This window comes from Ahaetulla prasina, chromosome 4, assembly GCF_028640845.1.
Source record: "Ahaetulla prasina isolate Xishuangbanna chromosome 4, ASM2864084v1, whole genome shotgun sequence".
NCBI classification, from domain to species: Eukaryota; Metazoa; Chordata; class Lepidosauria; order Squamata; family Colubridae; genus Ahaetulla; species Ahaetulla prasina.
Window position 1 is genome coordinate 12,964,226 of NC_080542.1, and position 14,426 is coordinate 12,978,651.

General features: G+C 37.4%; 1 protein-coding gene across 1 annotated transcript; it reads left to right on the top strand.

Annotated features, from left to right (window-relative positions):
• The first annotated feature begins 7,159 nt into the window (after nucleotides 1–7,159).
• On the top strand, nucleotides 7,160–10,458 carry LOC131197921 (vomeronasal type-2 receptor 26-like). Its single transcript, XM_058182424.1, has 4 exons — nucleotides 7,160–7,783; nucleotides 8,288–8,515; nucleotides 9,145–9,271; nucleotides 9,566–10,458. Exons 1-4 carry the CDS (start codon nucleotides 7,160–7,162, stop codon nucleotides 10,456–10,458), a joined length of 1,872 nt encoding a protein of 623 aa, XP_058038407.1.
• Nucleotides 10,459–14,426: the final 3,968 nt, after the last annotated feature.

The window sequence follows — 14,426 nt, forward strand, 5'->3', positions numbered from 1 at the left end:
AATAGAATAGAATAGAATTTTTTATTGGCCAAGTGTGATTGGACACACAAGGAATTTGTCTTGGTGCATATGCTCTCAGTGTACATAAAAGAAAAGATACGTTCATCAAGGTACAACATTTACAACACAATTGATGGTCAATATATCAATATAAATCATAAGGATTGCCAGCAACAAGTTATAGTCATACAGTCATAAATGGAAAGAGATTGGTGATGGGAACTATGAGAAGATTAATAGTAGTGCAGATTCAGTAAATAGTTTGACAGTGTTGATGGAATTATTTGTTTAGCAGAGTGATGGCCTTCGGGAAAAAACTGTTCTTGTGTCTAGTTGTTCTGGTGTGCAGTGCTCTATAGCGTTGCTTTGAGGGTAGGAGTTGAAACAGTTTATGTCCAGGATGCGAGGAGTCTGTAAAGAAGAAAAGAAAAACAATTGGACCGGAATGGTAGGCACGTTTGTGCGCTTATGCACGCCCCTTATGGTCCTCTTAGGAATGGGGTGAGGTCACTGGTAGAAAGTTTTTGGTTAAAGCTTTTAGGATTATGGGAAGAGACCACAGAGTCAGGTAAAGTATTCCAAGCACTGATGATTCTGTTACAGAAGTCATATTTTCTGCAATCTAGATTAAAGCGGTTGACATTAAGTTTAAATCTATTGGTTGCTCTTGTATTATTGCAGTTAAAGCTGAAATAGTCTTTAACAGGAAGGACATTACAATAGATGATTCTATGAGTTAAACTTAGGTCTTGTCGAAGGCGACGGAGTTTCAAGTTTTCTAAGCCTAGGATTTCAAGTCTGGTGGGATAAGGTATTTTGTTGTTTTCAGAGGAATAGAGAACTCTTGTAAAATATTTCTGGACACATTCAATTGTATTGATGTCAGAGATGTGGTGAGGGTTCCAAACAGGCGAGCTGTATTCTAGAATTGGTCTAGCAAATGTTTTATATGCTCTGGTTAGTAGCGTAGTGTTTTTGGAAAAGAAGCTATGCAAGATTAGGTTTACAATTCTTAGAGCCTTTTTTGCTATGTAGTTGCAGTGGGCTTTGGCACCTAGATCATTTGACATGAAAACTCCAAAGTCTTTAACGGGATGGGGGTCATCTGTAAGGTAATGTCCATCAAGTATGTACTTAGTGTTTGGGTTCTTTTTTCCTATGTGTAAGACTGAACATTTGCTGGTTGAGATTTGGAGTTGCCAAGTTTGTTCAGCATGTATGGAGTACAAATGTAGGGCTGCCCCAATTAAACCCTTATATCTTTTCCTAAATAAGTGATTCCAGAAATAGACTCCAATCATTATTTATATGGAACATATGAAGAAAGGTTGCAGGAATTGGGTATATCTAGTTTAATGAAAAGAAGGACATGTTAGCAATCTTCCAATATCAGAGGTGCTGCCACAAAGAATAGGGGTCAACCTATTCTCCAGAGCACCTGAACGTAGGAGAAGAAGCAATGGATAGAAACTAATCAAAGATAGAGGCAAACTAGAACTAAGGAGAGCTGTTCTGACAGTGAGAGCAATTAATCAGTAGGACAATTTGCCTCAAAAAGTTGTGGGTACTCCAGCGCTTGAGGTTTTGAAGAAGAGATTGGATAATCATTTGTCTGAAATGGCATAGGGTTTTCTGACTTCCAAAGTCCCTTTCAACTGTTTGCTCTCAAGAAAGTTTAAAATACATTTTATTACTCTTCCCATAAAAGTACTCAAGATGAAGATTGAAGAGCTAAAGATACAAGACTTAGAAGTAGGTCTGAGAATGACAGGTAGATCATAATGTTATTATTAATGTTCCTTCAAGCAATCCATCAGTTTCCTAGTGAATCACTTTTAGAAGCCATAACAGCTGCCTTAAAAAAAATTGTTTTGTCCAAGACCATTTTCCCTTTCATTGAAAATTAATATAATATAACAACAGAGTTGGAAGGGACCTTGGAGGCCTTCTAGTCCAACCCCCTGCCCAGTCAGAAAACCCTACACCATCTCAGTCAGACGGTTATCCAACATTTTTTAGAAGACACTGAAAAATCTCTCTCTCTCCCCCCTCTCTTTATATATAATGTTGGTAATGTAATTTATACATTGTTGCTATCATTCAATCCATCTGTGGCAAAGGGACAAATTTTGGATTGCTAAGGCATTTATATGCTTTTTTCTTGCATAGTACTATGCAATCTGTTTTTTTTCTGCTTAGCATTTAGCACAATTGTAAATAAAATATTTAATGCTACATTCTTTAAGAGACGAAACATGATTTGTAATGTATCTGTGTAGATTTTTTCTACAGAACTACCAACATATCCTGGCCTTAGTTTTTGCAGTAAAGGAGATCAATGAAAACAATCACATTTTATTCAACATGACACTTGGTATGCACCTCTCTAACAATTATTTTGTGGTGAGATTGACCTGCTTAGCTGCATTGGAGCTCCTCTCAACTCAGGGCAAATTTATCCCCGGTTATAAGTGTGATGCTAAGGACTGGACAGTAGCTTTTATTGCAGGACCTACCTTTTACCACTGTTTCTTCATGGCAAACATTTTGAATGTCTACAAGATGCCCCAGGTAAGATTTGCTCTTGAAATACATATCATGGGCTGTGACATTAACTTTGAGAGCTAGGAAGTAGAACTGTAACCTAGATAATGAGCTAGTAAAAAAAAATCTGAGCCCAATCCAATTTGAGAAAGTATCTCAGAACTGACTCCGGGAAGGAAGGAAGGAAGGAAGGAAGGAAGGAAGGAAGGAAGGAAGGAAGGAAGGAAGGAAGGGTCATTCTGTAATTATTATTATTATTATTTATTATTATTTATTAAATTTTTATACCGCCCTTCTCCTGAAGGACTCGGGGCGGTGTACAGCCAGAAATAAAATACAGAATATGTACAGTTAAAAACGAATTAAAATATAGCAAAATTACAAAAACGGCTGATAATTAAAATTTAAATTTAAAATATTTAAAATATTAATAAAACCCCAATTTAAAATCAAACTATTATGCCAGTCCCGCTTGAATAAATAAGTATGTTTTTAGCTCACGACGGAAGGTCCGAAGATCAGGCACTTGACGTAGGCCAGGGGGGAGTTCATTCCAGAGTGTCGATGCTCCCACAGAGAAGGCCCTACTCCTGGGGGCCGCCAGCCGACATTGTTTGGCGGACGGCACCCTGAGGAGACCCTCTCTGTGAGAGCGTACGGGTCGGTGGGAGGCATAGGGTAACAGCAGGCGGTCTCGTAAGTACCCGGGTCCTAAGCCATGGAGCGCTTTAAAGGTGGTAACCAAAATCTTGAATATAATATAAAGATCATATATAAAGATCAAGATAAATATTCCCAAATACTAATACATTGAATTGCTTAATCAACTCCATGAATACTTAATATTATTATTGAAACATGGTGAGAAAAAGAATTGATGAAAATATATTAACATTTCTATTAAGTGTATTTATAAATTAAGGAATCATAGCATTTTAATTAGTTTGGATTCAGATTTAATAGTAAATCGAGTAGAGTATCTAAACACATCTATGTCATATGGTCGCCACTACAATGTTCATCATGTTGATGATTTGTGTTCTTTTTCTTAAATGTAACTTTGTAGATGAAACCGGTGGGAGGGAAATGCTTTCAGACTTGCAAGATTGTGGTTTCAAGGTCTGGATTACCTCAAATGATTGACATCAATCTTGCCCACCTAAAAGTGCTTCCCTCCTCAACAGCTTTTACACTGCAATAAATTAGGGAGAGTCAATTCTGAGGTGGTTATAACATTTCTTGAATGAGATGGTTATAACATTCTTCTTTTAATTGCTTTTATTAAAGTCTATTATATGATAAAATATATAATAGATATTTTGATTTAAAGAGATATAAAGAAAAAGAAAAGAAACAAAGGTGTAGGGAAAAAAAACCCCAGTGGTTTCTGATTTTTTTTAATCACAGTCAGGTATATGAAAATGCTACAACCTCAATCTTTTATTTACATTTCCAGTTAATTCAACCCATTTTTATACTAACAAATTGGATAAAATCATCAAAATCTAAAATCAAAGATCCATTTTTTCCCATTTTAAGTGTAAATTCAGAAGTGGTTTCCAAGTGGAAACAAAACTAAGTAATTTGTTCCCTTTAATTAAAGCTGTTGATTTTGCAATCTCTGCCATCTCGGTCACAAATTGCTTTTTTTAAAATCAAGTTTTATTGATTCCTCCCCCACATATATATTCTATGAACAGAGTATTGACCGAATCACATCTTATACAACTTATCATATCCAAATATACTTCACATAGTTACAATTTCTGCCAAAATATTCTTTTTCCCTACATTTTTATCTTATCTTAGTACTTCAACCCTTATTTATATAAACAGCGTCACCATCTGCCCTCAAATCCTAATTTCTTAAGCTTATTTTAATTAGTCATTTTATCCATTGTTAATCATATATATTCCCTTTTAACTTTCATATTAATTCGCTCTTCATCCTAGTAGATTTGAACGTGTTGCCCTTCTACCATTTCATCTCCTTTGTTTTACAACAATCTTTTTTCTCCATCTCTCTTCCCTTCCCTCCCTTCTTCTACCTCTTTCTACTTTCTTCTTTCTTCTTTCCTCTCCTACTCCTTTTCTACTCCCCTTCCTTTCCCCCCTCCTCCTCCCTCCCTCCCTCTCTAACCTTCTCTCCTACTCTTATTTCCCCTCCCTTTCTTCCTCTCCTTTTCCCTTTCTTCTATTCCTCTCTCTCCTTCCTCTCTTCTCCCCTCCTTCTTTCCATTCTCTCTCCATTGTGGTATTCATTTTAAATTCAATATTTTTCCACAATGGCATCTGGGCAGCCCCAATTTTTTCCCCACTTATTAAAAATATTTCTCAAAACCCCCATCACACTTTTTAATTATTAACAATGTATTTCATCTTATTCTATTTTTGCTTTAAAACTTAATTAACCTTCCACCTCTTATTTTCCTTAATTCCTAATTTCTTATGTCATCATGAATTAATTATTTTATTTCATCATTTTCTAGTATTTCACTTTTAGATCTTAATTTCAATTATTTTCATATTTAAGCCAATCTACATTTCATATTGCATCTGCTGATCCATTTTACAATAAACAATATACTTCTTCTTCTTTGCTTCTTACATACAATTTCTAATATTAATACAGTTCTGTTAAATCAACTAATAAATGCTTTATTTCCTTCCTTCCCTTCCTTCTATCCATTATAGAATAGAATAGAATAGAATAGAATAGAATAGAATAGAATAGAATTTTTATTGGCCAAGTGTGATTGGACACACAAGAAATTTGTCTTGGTGCATATGCTCTCAGTGTACATAAAAGAAAAGATACATTCATCAAGGTACAACATTTACAACACAATTGATTGATTCTTTCCCTTTTAACCATTTTCTTTTAGTCTCTCTAAAATTCCACTTTAGAATATTTTTCTCCCTTTCTCCCTTTCTCTTATCTCTTTCTCTTTCTTTTGCTTTTTGCTTTTTTAATTTATTTTTTAATTTATTTTTTAACCCATTCTTTTCCCATTCTCTTCCCTTCTTTTTTGAGGAATATTGCCCCCCCACCCATTTTTTTTGGTCACTGTCAATCCCAGTGTAATTATCTATCTTTTTATTTTCAATTATTTTGCTTTCAATATTATGTTTTTCAATATTAAGGCTTTGTTCTTCTTCATCTCTTTTCAAAGTCTGTTTTAAAAAAATACTCTTTAATATTTCTCAGGGTCTTTCCACCAGCAGATGTCTTTCTCCAATCTACAAATCCAAAGGCAACCAAGTAGCATGTTTAAATCCACATAAAAAAGTACTTTCTCTTCAATTTCTTTTCCTTTTATTGTTAAAAAGTGCTTTCTCTCGGTTGTCTTCTTCCTGTATTGTTTTTATTTCTCCAGATCCAGTTATAGGTCCAGGAAGAAAGTTTTCTTTTTGGGGCTTTAGTCCTTTAACTTCCTCTTTGATTCTTCTCCCACCAATTAACATTCCCAAGTGCCAATTAGCCGCTTATTTCACGCCAGGACCTCTTTTAAGCTTTTAGAAAGTTTCTTTTTACCTGTGAGTTGGCGAATCACTCACCCGGTAAAAATACTCGATTCAAACATCACTCCTGCACAAATTTTATTCTTTATTCTTTATTGGCCAAGTATGATTGGACACACACGGAATTTGTCTTTTGTGTATTTATTTATTTATTTTATTTATAATCCAATTTCTATACCACCCTTCTCCCGAAGGACTCAGGGCGGTTTACAGCCGTATTAAAAACACAAAAGTACACATAATATAAATAACAAATTTAAAACACATTTAAAACGAATATTTAATTGGCCAATTTACTAAAATGGTCAAGACCGACATAAAACCCTTTAAAATTTAAAAACTATAATTAAAATGCATTTAGTCTAGTCCCGCATGATTAAATAATAAAGTTTTCAATTCCCGCTTGAAGGTTCGGAGGTCGGGGAGTTGGCGTAACCCCGGAGGTAACTCGTTCCAAAGGGCTGGTGCTGCCACAGAGTAGGCTTTCCCTTTGGGGGCCACCAACCGACATTGTTTGGTCGACGGCACCCTGAGCAGGCCCACTCTGTGGGAGCGCACAGGTCGTTGGGAGGCTATCGGTGGCAGAAGGCAGTCTCGTAGATTACCCGTGTATATGCTCTCAATGTACATAAGGAGAATAAAATACATTCATCAAGAATAAAAAGGTACAACACTTAGTGATAGTTAAGGTTGCTACTTCTAAACCTCAGATTTTTATGAACAAGATTAGATATCTATTAATGTTTCCATTAATGTTTACAACAAAGACCACGAATTAAGAACAGATTTTTCAAAAATAACAAATACTTCAGTTTGGAAAATCATGTCCCCCAACCCACTTTTCCCTCCCTGCTACATTTAGCTGATATATGGATATTCTGCTATGAGAGATGTCCAGATAGAAGCTGCTTTCTTCCATCGCTTTTTCCCAGATGGTGACCAACAGATTGTGGCTATTCTCCAGTTGCTGTTGTATTTTAGGTGGACATGGATTGGGTTGATTTGCCAATCTAATGAGAGAGGAGAGAGATTCATTCAAAATGCCGTTCCGTTGTTTTCCCAACAAGGTATCTGCTTTGAGTTCATAGGAGAGATGCCCCTGGAAACATCTTCTAATGAACTTTTATCAAACTATAATGATTTTAGCAACATTATCAATATTATCATGAAGAGCACTACCAATGTCATTATCCTATATTGTGAAAACCAAGAAACTGCTGTTTTCAGAATGTTGCCAACTATTGCAGAATATGTTGATAATCCCATCGAGAGAAAAGATAAAGTTTATATAATGCCAGCCCAGATGGAGTTTTCATCTGTTCCCTTTCAAAAAATTGTCTCTATGGACTTTTTCCATGGCATTATAACTTTCGAAGTTTCTTCCAAGGAGATTACTGGATTTAATAAATTCCTTCAGATCAGAAACCCAACTGCAGAAGCAGAAGACCATTTAATGAGAGTGTTTTGGGAAGCGGTTTTTGAATGCTCTTTTCCTAAAGATAAGTTAGATAAAGACGCTGGGAAGCTGTGCACTGGAGAAGAGAAGTTGGACAATCTACCGAAGTCTGTATTTGACACCGCCATGACTGGACAGAGTTACACCGTCTACAATGCAGTTTATGCTCTGGCATATGCTTTACAAGCCATGTTGTCCCCCAAACACAGAACAAGAGCAAAAGTTGGGAGAGAAATGTTTTTGACTCAAAAGTCATGGCAGGTAATAAGAGATTGAATGAACATTTCCCATTTCTAATGCAGTGCTTTCTCCTATGATTATGGCAGTGGTGGGTTGCTCTCGGATCAGTCCAGTTCTTGCAAATGGGTAGAACCCACCCCTGTATTATGGATACACAAGAGTGTTGATTTTAAGTCTCCTGCTATTCCGTTTTCCATATCCTTTTGGAACCTAGAGAAACCTTTGTAACTGTGAATAGGTAACAAGGTTACAACAATGATACAACAATATGGAGGAAATGATTAAGATGCAGCAAAATGTGTCTATTTGGAACAGGTTCAAAACAGCTGTGGCAGGGGAGAAACATGGATGATGGGTTGAAAAACACTAATTCTATTAATGAACTCAGTTGTATTAAATCAATATCCATAACTTAATACCATTGAAATTGATCTCCCTCCCTCTCTTCTTTCTCCCTCTCCCTCTCCTTCACGTCCTCCCTTCCCTTCCCCTCTTTTTAAATTACCAATCATTGCTTCATTTTAGTTACATCACTATTTGAGAATCATGTCATTTAATAACACTGTAGGAGAGAAAATTTCCTTTAATGAAAATGGGGATTTAGACACTGGATTTGATATTATTAACTTGGTCACATTCCCAAACAATACCTTTATTAAATATAAACTTGGAAAGATCGACCCAGCAGCTTCTCCAGATAAGCTATTCACCATTTCTGCACAAGACATCACCTGGCCTAGCATCTTTAATCAGGTATTTCCTGCTCAGATTTCAAACTGTGTATTCTTTCCCTTCCCTTCTTGTTTCCAGAATTATTGATTCAAATGGATCTTACTCTTAAAGTTGTCAGGTCAAAAGCTGCAAAGATGAAGAAATAATGAGCAGAGATTTTGAAATAGAAAGACTTAAATCTCTGTATAGCAAAATAATTTACTGATCTATCCTCATTAAATCTTCATGGTTTTAGCAGAATTTAATCCAATAGCTGCTGTCTATTCCTGCTGGCATTTCAAACTTGTCGAGTTTAAAAATATATTTGAAAGTTACTAAAGTATTTAAAGCTATCATATAATTCACAAAGTAATAACAAGACATATCTCAATTTGTCTATTAAACAGTCCCATTAATCTGAATGTTGATTTCCCCCATACAAAATAGCATTTTCCCCTTAGCCTTCTCTTTCAAAAAAGTTCAATCAAACCTTTCAACTTCTTGGAGAAATGATCTCATGAAGTTGGAAGGTCTGACTGAACTTTCTAAAACAGAAGGAACTTTTGGGACATTTAGATCCTACGTTCATTGTGTAAAAGTAAAATCCACACCCAAATAGAATGTTCTGAAACTTTTGAGTTTTAATAAATCCTGGTTTCACAACTTAATAGGTTCAACCTCTTTCTGTTTGCAATGACTATTGCTATTCTGGGTCCAGGAAGATGAAAATAGAAGGAAAGCCATTTTGCTGTTATGCTTGTCTTTCATGTGCAAAAGGGAAAATATCAAACAAGACAGGTAAGACCTATGCTGTGCAAAACTATCCGTTCTTCTTAACTGTGATTCAAAATGCTAATTTCCAAACTTTATACAACTGACTTCTAATGTAGTGATCGGACCAATGATATAGCTATATAAATACTAAAAATGAAAGCGTTACCACAAACAATACATAAGTATCTGCATATTTACAGAATCCCACTAAATGCAAATAGGTATTATGTAATTATAAAATATTAAACCCAATAATTAACTCCCAGTCCTGCTACCTGAGCATTTCTAGAAATTGACTATGATGTTTTTTTTCCCCAGATGCGGTTGACTGCTTTCAATGTTCAGAAGACCAATTTCCAAACAAGGCTCAAAACCTTTGTATTCTAAAAACAACCACCTTCCTGTCTTACAATGAGCCACTGGGAACCACCTTGGCCAGTGTTAGTCTCTTCCTTTCTTTCATCACAGCTTTGGTGCTGGGGATCTTCATTAAAAAGCGGGACACCCCCATTGTCAAAGCCAACAACAGGAGCCTCACTTACATTCTTCTCATTGTTCTCCTGCTCTCATTCCTTTGCAGTTTGCTCTTCATTGGACAACCTGACCAAGCAAAATGTTTCATGAGACAAGCTGCTTTTGGCATCATATTCTCTGTAGCCCTTTCTTGCATATTAGGAAAAACAATCCTTGTTGTTCTTGCTTTCATGGCCACCAGGCCAGGTTCCAAAATGAGGAAATGGGTGGGGAATAAGCTGGCTTTTTCTATTGTCCTATTTTGCTCCCTGGCACAATTTACCATTTGTACTGTGTGGCTGACAATTTCTCCCCCATTCCCAGATTCTGACATGCACTCTATAGCTGAAGAAATTATCCTACAATGTAATGAAGGTTCAACCACAATGTTTTATACAGTGCTTGGCTTTCTGGGGTTCTTGACTGCTGTCAGTTTCACTGTGGCCTTCCTAGCTAGGAAGTTACCAGATAGCTTTAATGAAGCCAAATTTATCACCTTCAGCATGTTGGTCTTTTGTAGTGTCTGGATATCATTTGTTCCAACCTATTTGAGTACCAAGGGGAAATACATGGTGACTGTGGAGATCTTCTCCATTTTGTCTTCAGCAGCTGGATTACTGGGCTGCATATTTTCCCCCAAATGCTATATCATTATTATGAGACCTGATTTGAATACAAAGGGACAGTTAAAAAAATAATAATCCTGAATATGAAGTTCAATTTGCTCATTGATTCAATGCAGCCTTCCTACCTACCTCTAACAAAATAATACAAAGTGTCATTAATGAGGACCTTTATTTTCTCCAACCAGAATTCTCTATCACTGCATTTGATCTTTCAGATACTACCTAGAAATTGAAGCACTGCCTGAGGCCTTGTCCTAATCATTTTCATGACTGCTGTTAGCTCTTACAGCAACCTTTTTCTACTAAGCCATGCCTTCTCAAAGTATCTATAGCACAGCAGGATTCAATTTTCTTTGATTCTCAGAATTTACCTTCCCCTGCATACCCGATTACCCTTGTTTCTTTTTCCCAACCACATGTATTTCTTGGATCCAAGTAATAGATCTAAGTAATGTATCCAGTTAACATTACTCAAAGTAAATCCCTTCTAATTCCCAAAGTTCTGATTAATTTAGAGATTGGCTCAATTAATCTTTGCTCCAGCATATGACTATTTTCTAAGCAGCCTAAGGAAAAAGGATACTTATTGTTAAGACATAATATCTAGGAAACCAAAGATTCAGGAAAAATTCATGACTTTGCAAATATAAATAAATGAATTATGATAGACAGCCCCCCCCCAAAAGATTAAGTGTTTCATTAGTACATGCCAGTATGAATCAGAACTGTGAGTAAGTTGTGGGGAAATGTACTTTTATAGAAACATAGAAAACTATGGGAGAAAAAGACCTAATAGTCCATTGTGTCTGCCCTATAAATTTATTTGTTTTTTCTTTTCTTTTTTGAATTATTATTTTTAGATTATATTTTTTTATTTTCTTTTTTATTTTCTTTTTGACTTTTTACTTTGTATGTGGAGGTGGAGATGGCAATAAGCAATTACATAGTCATTGATATTCTGAAATGTTGATAGTGGATAAATTGATTGGCAAATTGACCGTTTATTTTGGTCATGTTGTTAAAAATGTTTAGCTTAATCATTTTGTTCTCAGAATATAAATACAAATACAAATACAAAACATATAATATAAATACGACATATATACATATATATGTATATTTTCTGAGTTTTCCGGGGATGTTTGTATGTAGGTCTTTGGTTATTCGGGTTTTTTTCCACATAAAATTGGAAGTGTCTTGGCGACGTTTTGATGAAATTCCATTTGTCATCTTCAGGCTAGGTGTTTACAGCTTTGTGCTTCTAGAAGAAATGTGTGATCATAGCTGTTTCTTCCTTTTAACTGCTAGTGGGGGTTTGAACTGATTGGTTGGGAGCTTGGCTGTGTTCTGATTGGGTGGAGGTGTGTTCTGTTTGGTTGGGGGTTTGGCTGTGCTCTGATTGGATGGGAGTGTGTTCTGTTGTGGGGGCTTGGTTGTGCTCAGGTTGGTCTGAGATGCAGGGGGATTTGAGTTGGTGAGCTGCATTGCTTTTGTTTGGCTTCGCGTTCGTGGTCATGCTATATCTTCATGGTGGGTGTCAGTCTGCTGCATGTATGGACTGGAGGTATTTGAAATGGCTAATGATGCAGCTACGGTCTGGCTTCTGGTCCGTGGTCGTGCTTCATCATCGGTGTGGGTTTGAGTTTGCTTTCCACATGGATGGGATTTTATATACTCCTTGAGTTAGAAAATCAAGGAGTATATGAAATCCCATGCACCGCCTGCCCCACCACATACATCGGACAAACCAACAGAAGAATAAGTGCATGCATTGAAGAACACAAGAACTCAGTCAAAAAAGAGGAACCAACTTCTTCCCTGGTCCAACACCTTAAAGCCACAGGACACGATATTGACTTTAAAAAGACCAGAACTATCGCCAAAACTGAACTCTTTAAAAACAGAATAATCAGAGAAGCCATCGAGATAGAAAAATGCCCACACAGCATGAACAAACGAGATGATACCTCCCGCCTACCAGCCATTTGGAAACCCGCTCTTATTGACAAACAAGTCCTTAACACGAGGAATGACACCAAACCCACACTCACGAGGTCCACACAGGATGTCACACCACACATCCACCCAGAAAGCAGACCCAAACCCACACTGATCAGGAAGCACGACCAAGGACCAGAAGCCAGACCACAGCTGCAACATTAGCCATTTCAAACCCCTCCAATCCATACATGCAGCAGACTGACACCCACTATGAAGATGTAGCACGACCACGACCACGAAACCAAACAGCAGCAGTGCAACTCACCAGCTCAAATCCCCCTGCAACTCAGACTAATCTGAGCACAACCAAGCCCCCACCCAAACAGGACACACCCCCAGCCAATCAGAGCACAAAAAAAACCCCATCCAATCAGAGCACAGCCAAGCTCCCACCCAATCAGTTCAAACCCCCACTAGCAGTTAAAAAGGAAGTAACAGCTCCAATCACACATTGCTCCCAGAAGCACGAAGCTGAAGCCTGAAGATGACGAATGAGGCTTTGTCGAAACGTCGCCAAGACACTTCCAATTTTACGCGGGAGAAAACCCGAATAACCAAAGACCTACATACAAACACCCGCGAAAACCTCACAAAACAAATATATATGCAGGTTTTGGTATGTTTGGGTCTTTTCCCACGTAAGGTTGAAAGTAGTTAGGCAACGTTTCAACGATGTCTCACTCATCATCTTCAGGCTGGAGTTTTTGTCTTTGTGCTTATATATGGTAATGTTGTAATGAAACAAGGGAAGAAGAAAGAAGAGAGAGAAGTTAGATAAATGTATTAATAGTAAAGCAAGAAATGTGGGAGAAATGTTACAATAAATGAAATGATAATAATAAGAAATGGTGAATACTGGAGGAGTAAGAAGAAGAAGACACAAAAGATGTACTCAGATGATACACTGAATGATTGATTATGTATTGTATGTTTGTTTGTCTATAAAATAAAAAAAAAACGATTACAAAAAAAAAAAGAAGAACACAAGTCCTTCATTGCATGGCTCCCAGAGCAGTCCAAACTTCACCTGGAGCTCAGATAAACAATAAGCCAGAAGTTGACCAAATTAGCTCAGACAAAGCACCTAGGATTTGCATTTCCTCTTTTGCCTATAGAGCCAGCTATGACCCCTATATAATACCAATAGCAATAGCACTTAGATTTATATACCACTTTACAATGCTTTACAGCCCTCTCTAAGCAGTTTACAGAGTCAGCAGATTGCCCCCAACAATTTGGGTCTTCATTTTATCGACCTTAGAAGGATGGAAGACTGAGTCAACCTTGAGCCTGGTGAGATTTGAACTGCCAAATTGCAAGCAGCCAGCAGGCAGCAGAAATAGCCTGCAGTACTGCACTCTAACCACTAATTTCTATTTGTTTTAAATTCTATTTCTTTTCTATTTTCATAAATTATCTTTCCAATATTCTATACGATAAATCAACGTAGAAATGTACAATACAATACAGTATGATTCCCAGTCACTGGTTTCCTCTATGTTCCAGCAATTAAATTGATTTAATTAAGTAAACTAAGTTAACTATACTAGATAGATTAATTCCCAATAGTGTTCTGTCCCCTCCCGGCCTCAGCCACGCAAGCTGGCTAAACGAGCCAGTAATTGAGTTCACGGCTGCTATCAGTCCTGGCAGGGAATCTGCAGCTGCCTGCCAAAGTCTCCCTTATCTTGGGGTTGCCAGGCAACCAGGAAGGCAGCAATCCAGGCTGAATGTTCAGCTCAATTTTCCACGAGTCAAAGAGTTCAGCTCACTTCTCCACGAGTCAAATAGTTCAGCTCAATTTTTGCTCGTCACGGAGCAGAAGAGCAGCCAGGGCTGCTTTTATACTCTGTGGGGTGTGGCTCCGTGACTCAGCACTCTCTAGGCCTGCCCCACCCCTTCCTTTGTTGTAGCCACCTCTCGTATCTCCAAAACCTGGAATGTAGCCAAGCCTGATTGCCAGCAACCGGGTCTGGAGGCATGGCCTGGGGGGGGGAGAGTCAGGGGACAGAGGCCTTGTTATCTCCTCCACCTGGCCT

Bases quoted from the DNA above. Each gene is read 5' to 3' on its own strand.
- LOC131197921 (XM_058182424.1), top strand. From the start codon at position 7,160: ATGCCCCTGGAAACATCTTCTAATGAACTTTTATCAAACTATAATGAT. The intron at 8,516-9,144 runs GTATTTCCTGCT...ACAACTTAATAG, and splicing joins GGCCTAGCATCTTTAATCAG to GTTCAACCTCTTTCTGTTTG. The intron at 9,272-9,565 runs GTAAGACCTATG...TTTTTTCCCCAG, and splicing joins GAAAATATCAAACAAGACAG to ATGCGGTTGACTGCTTTCAA.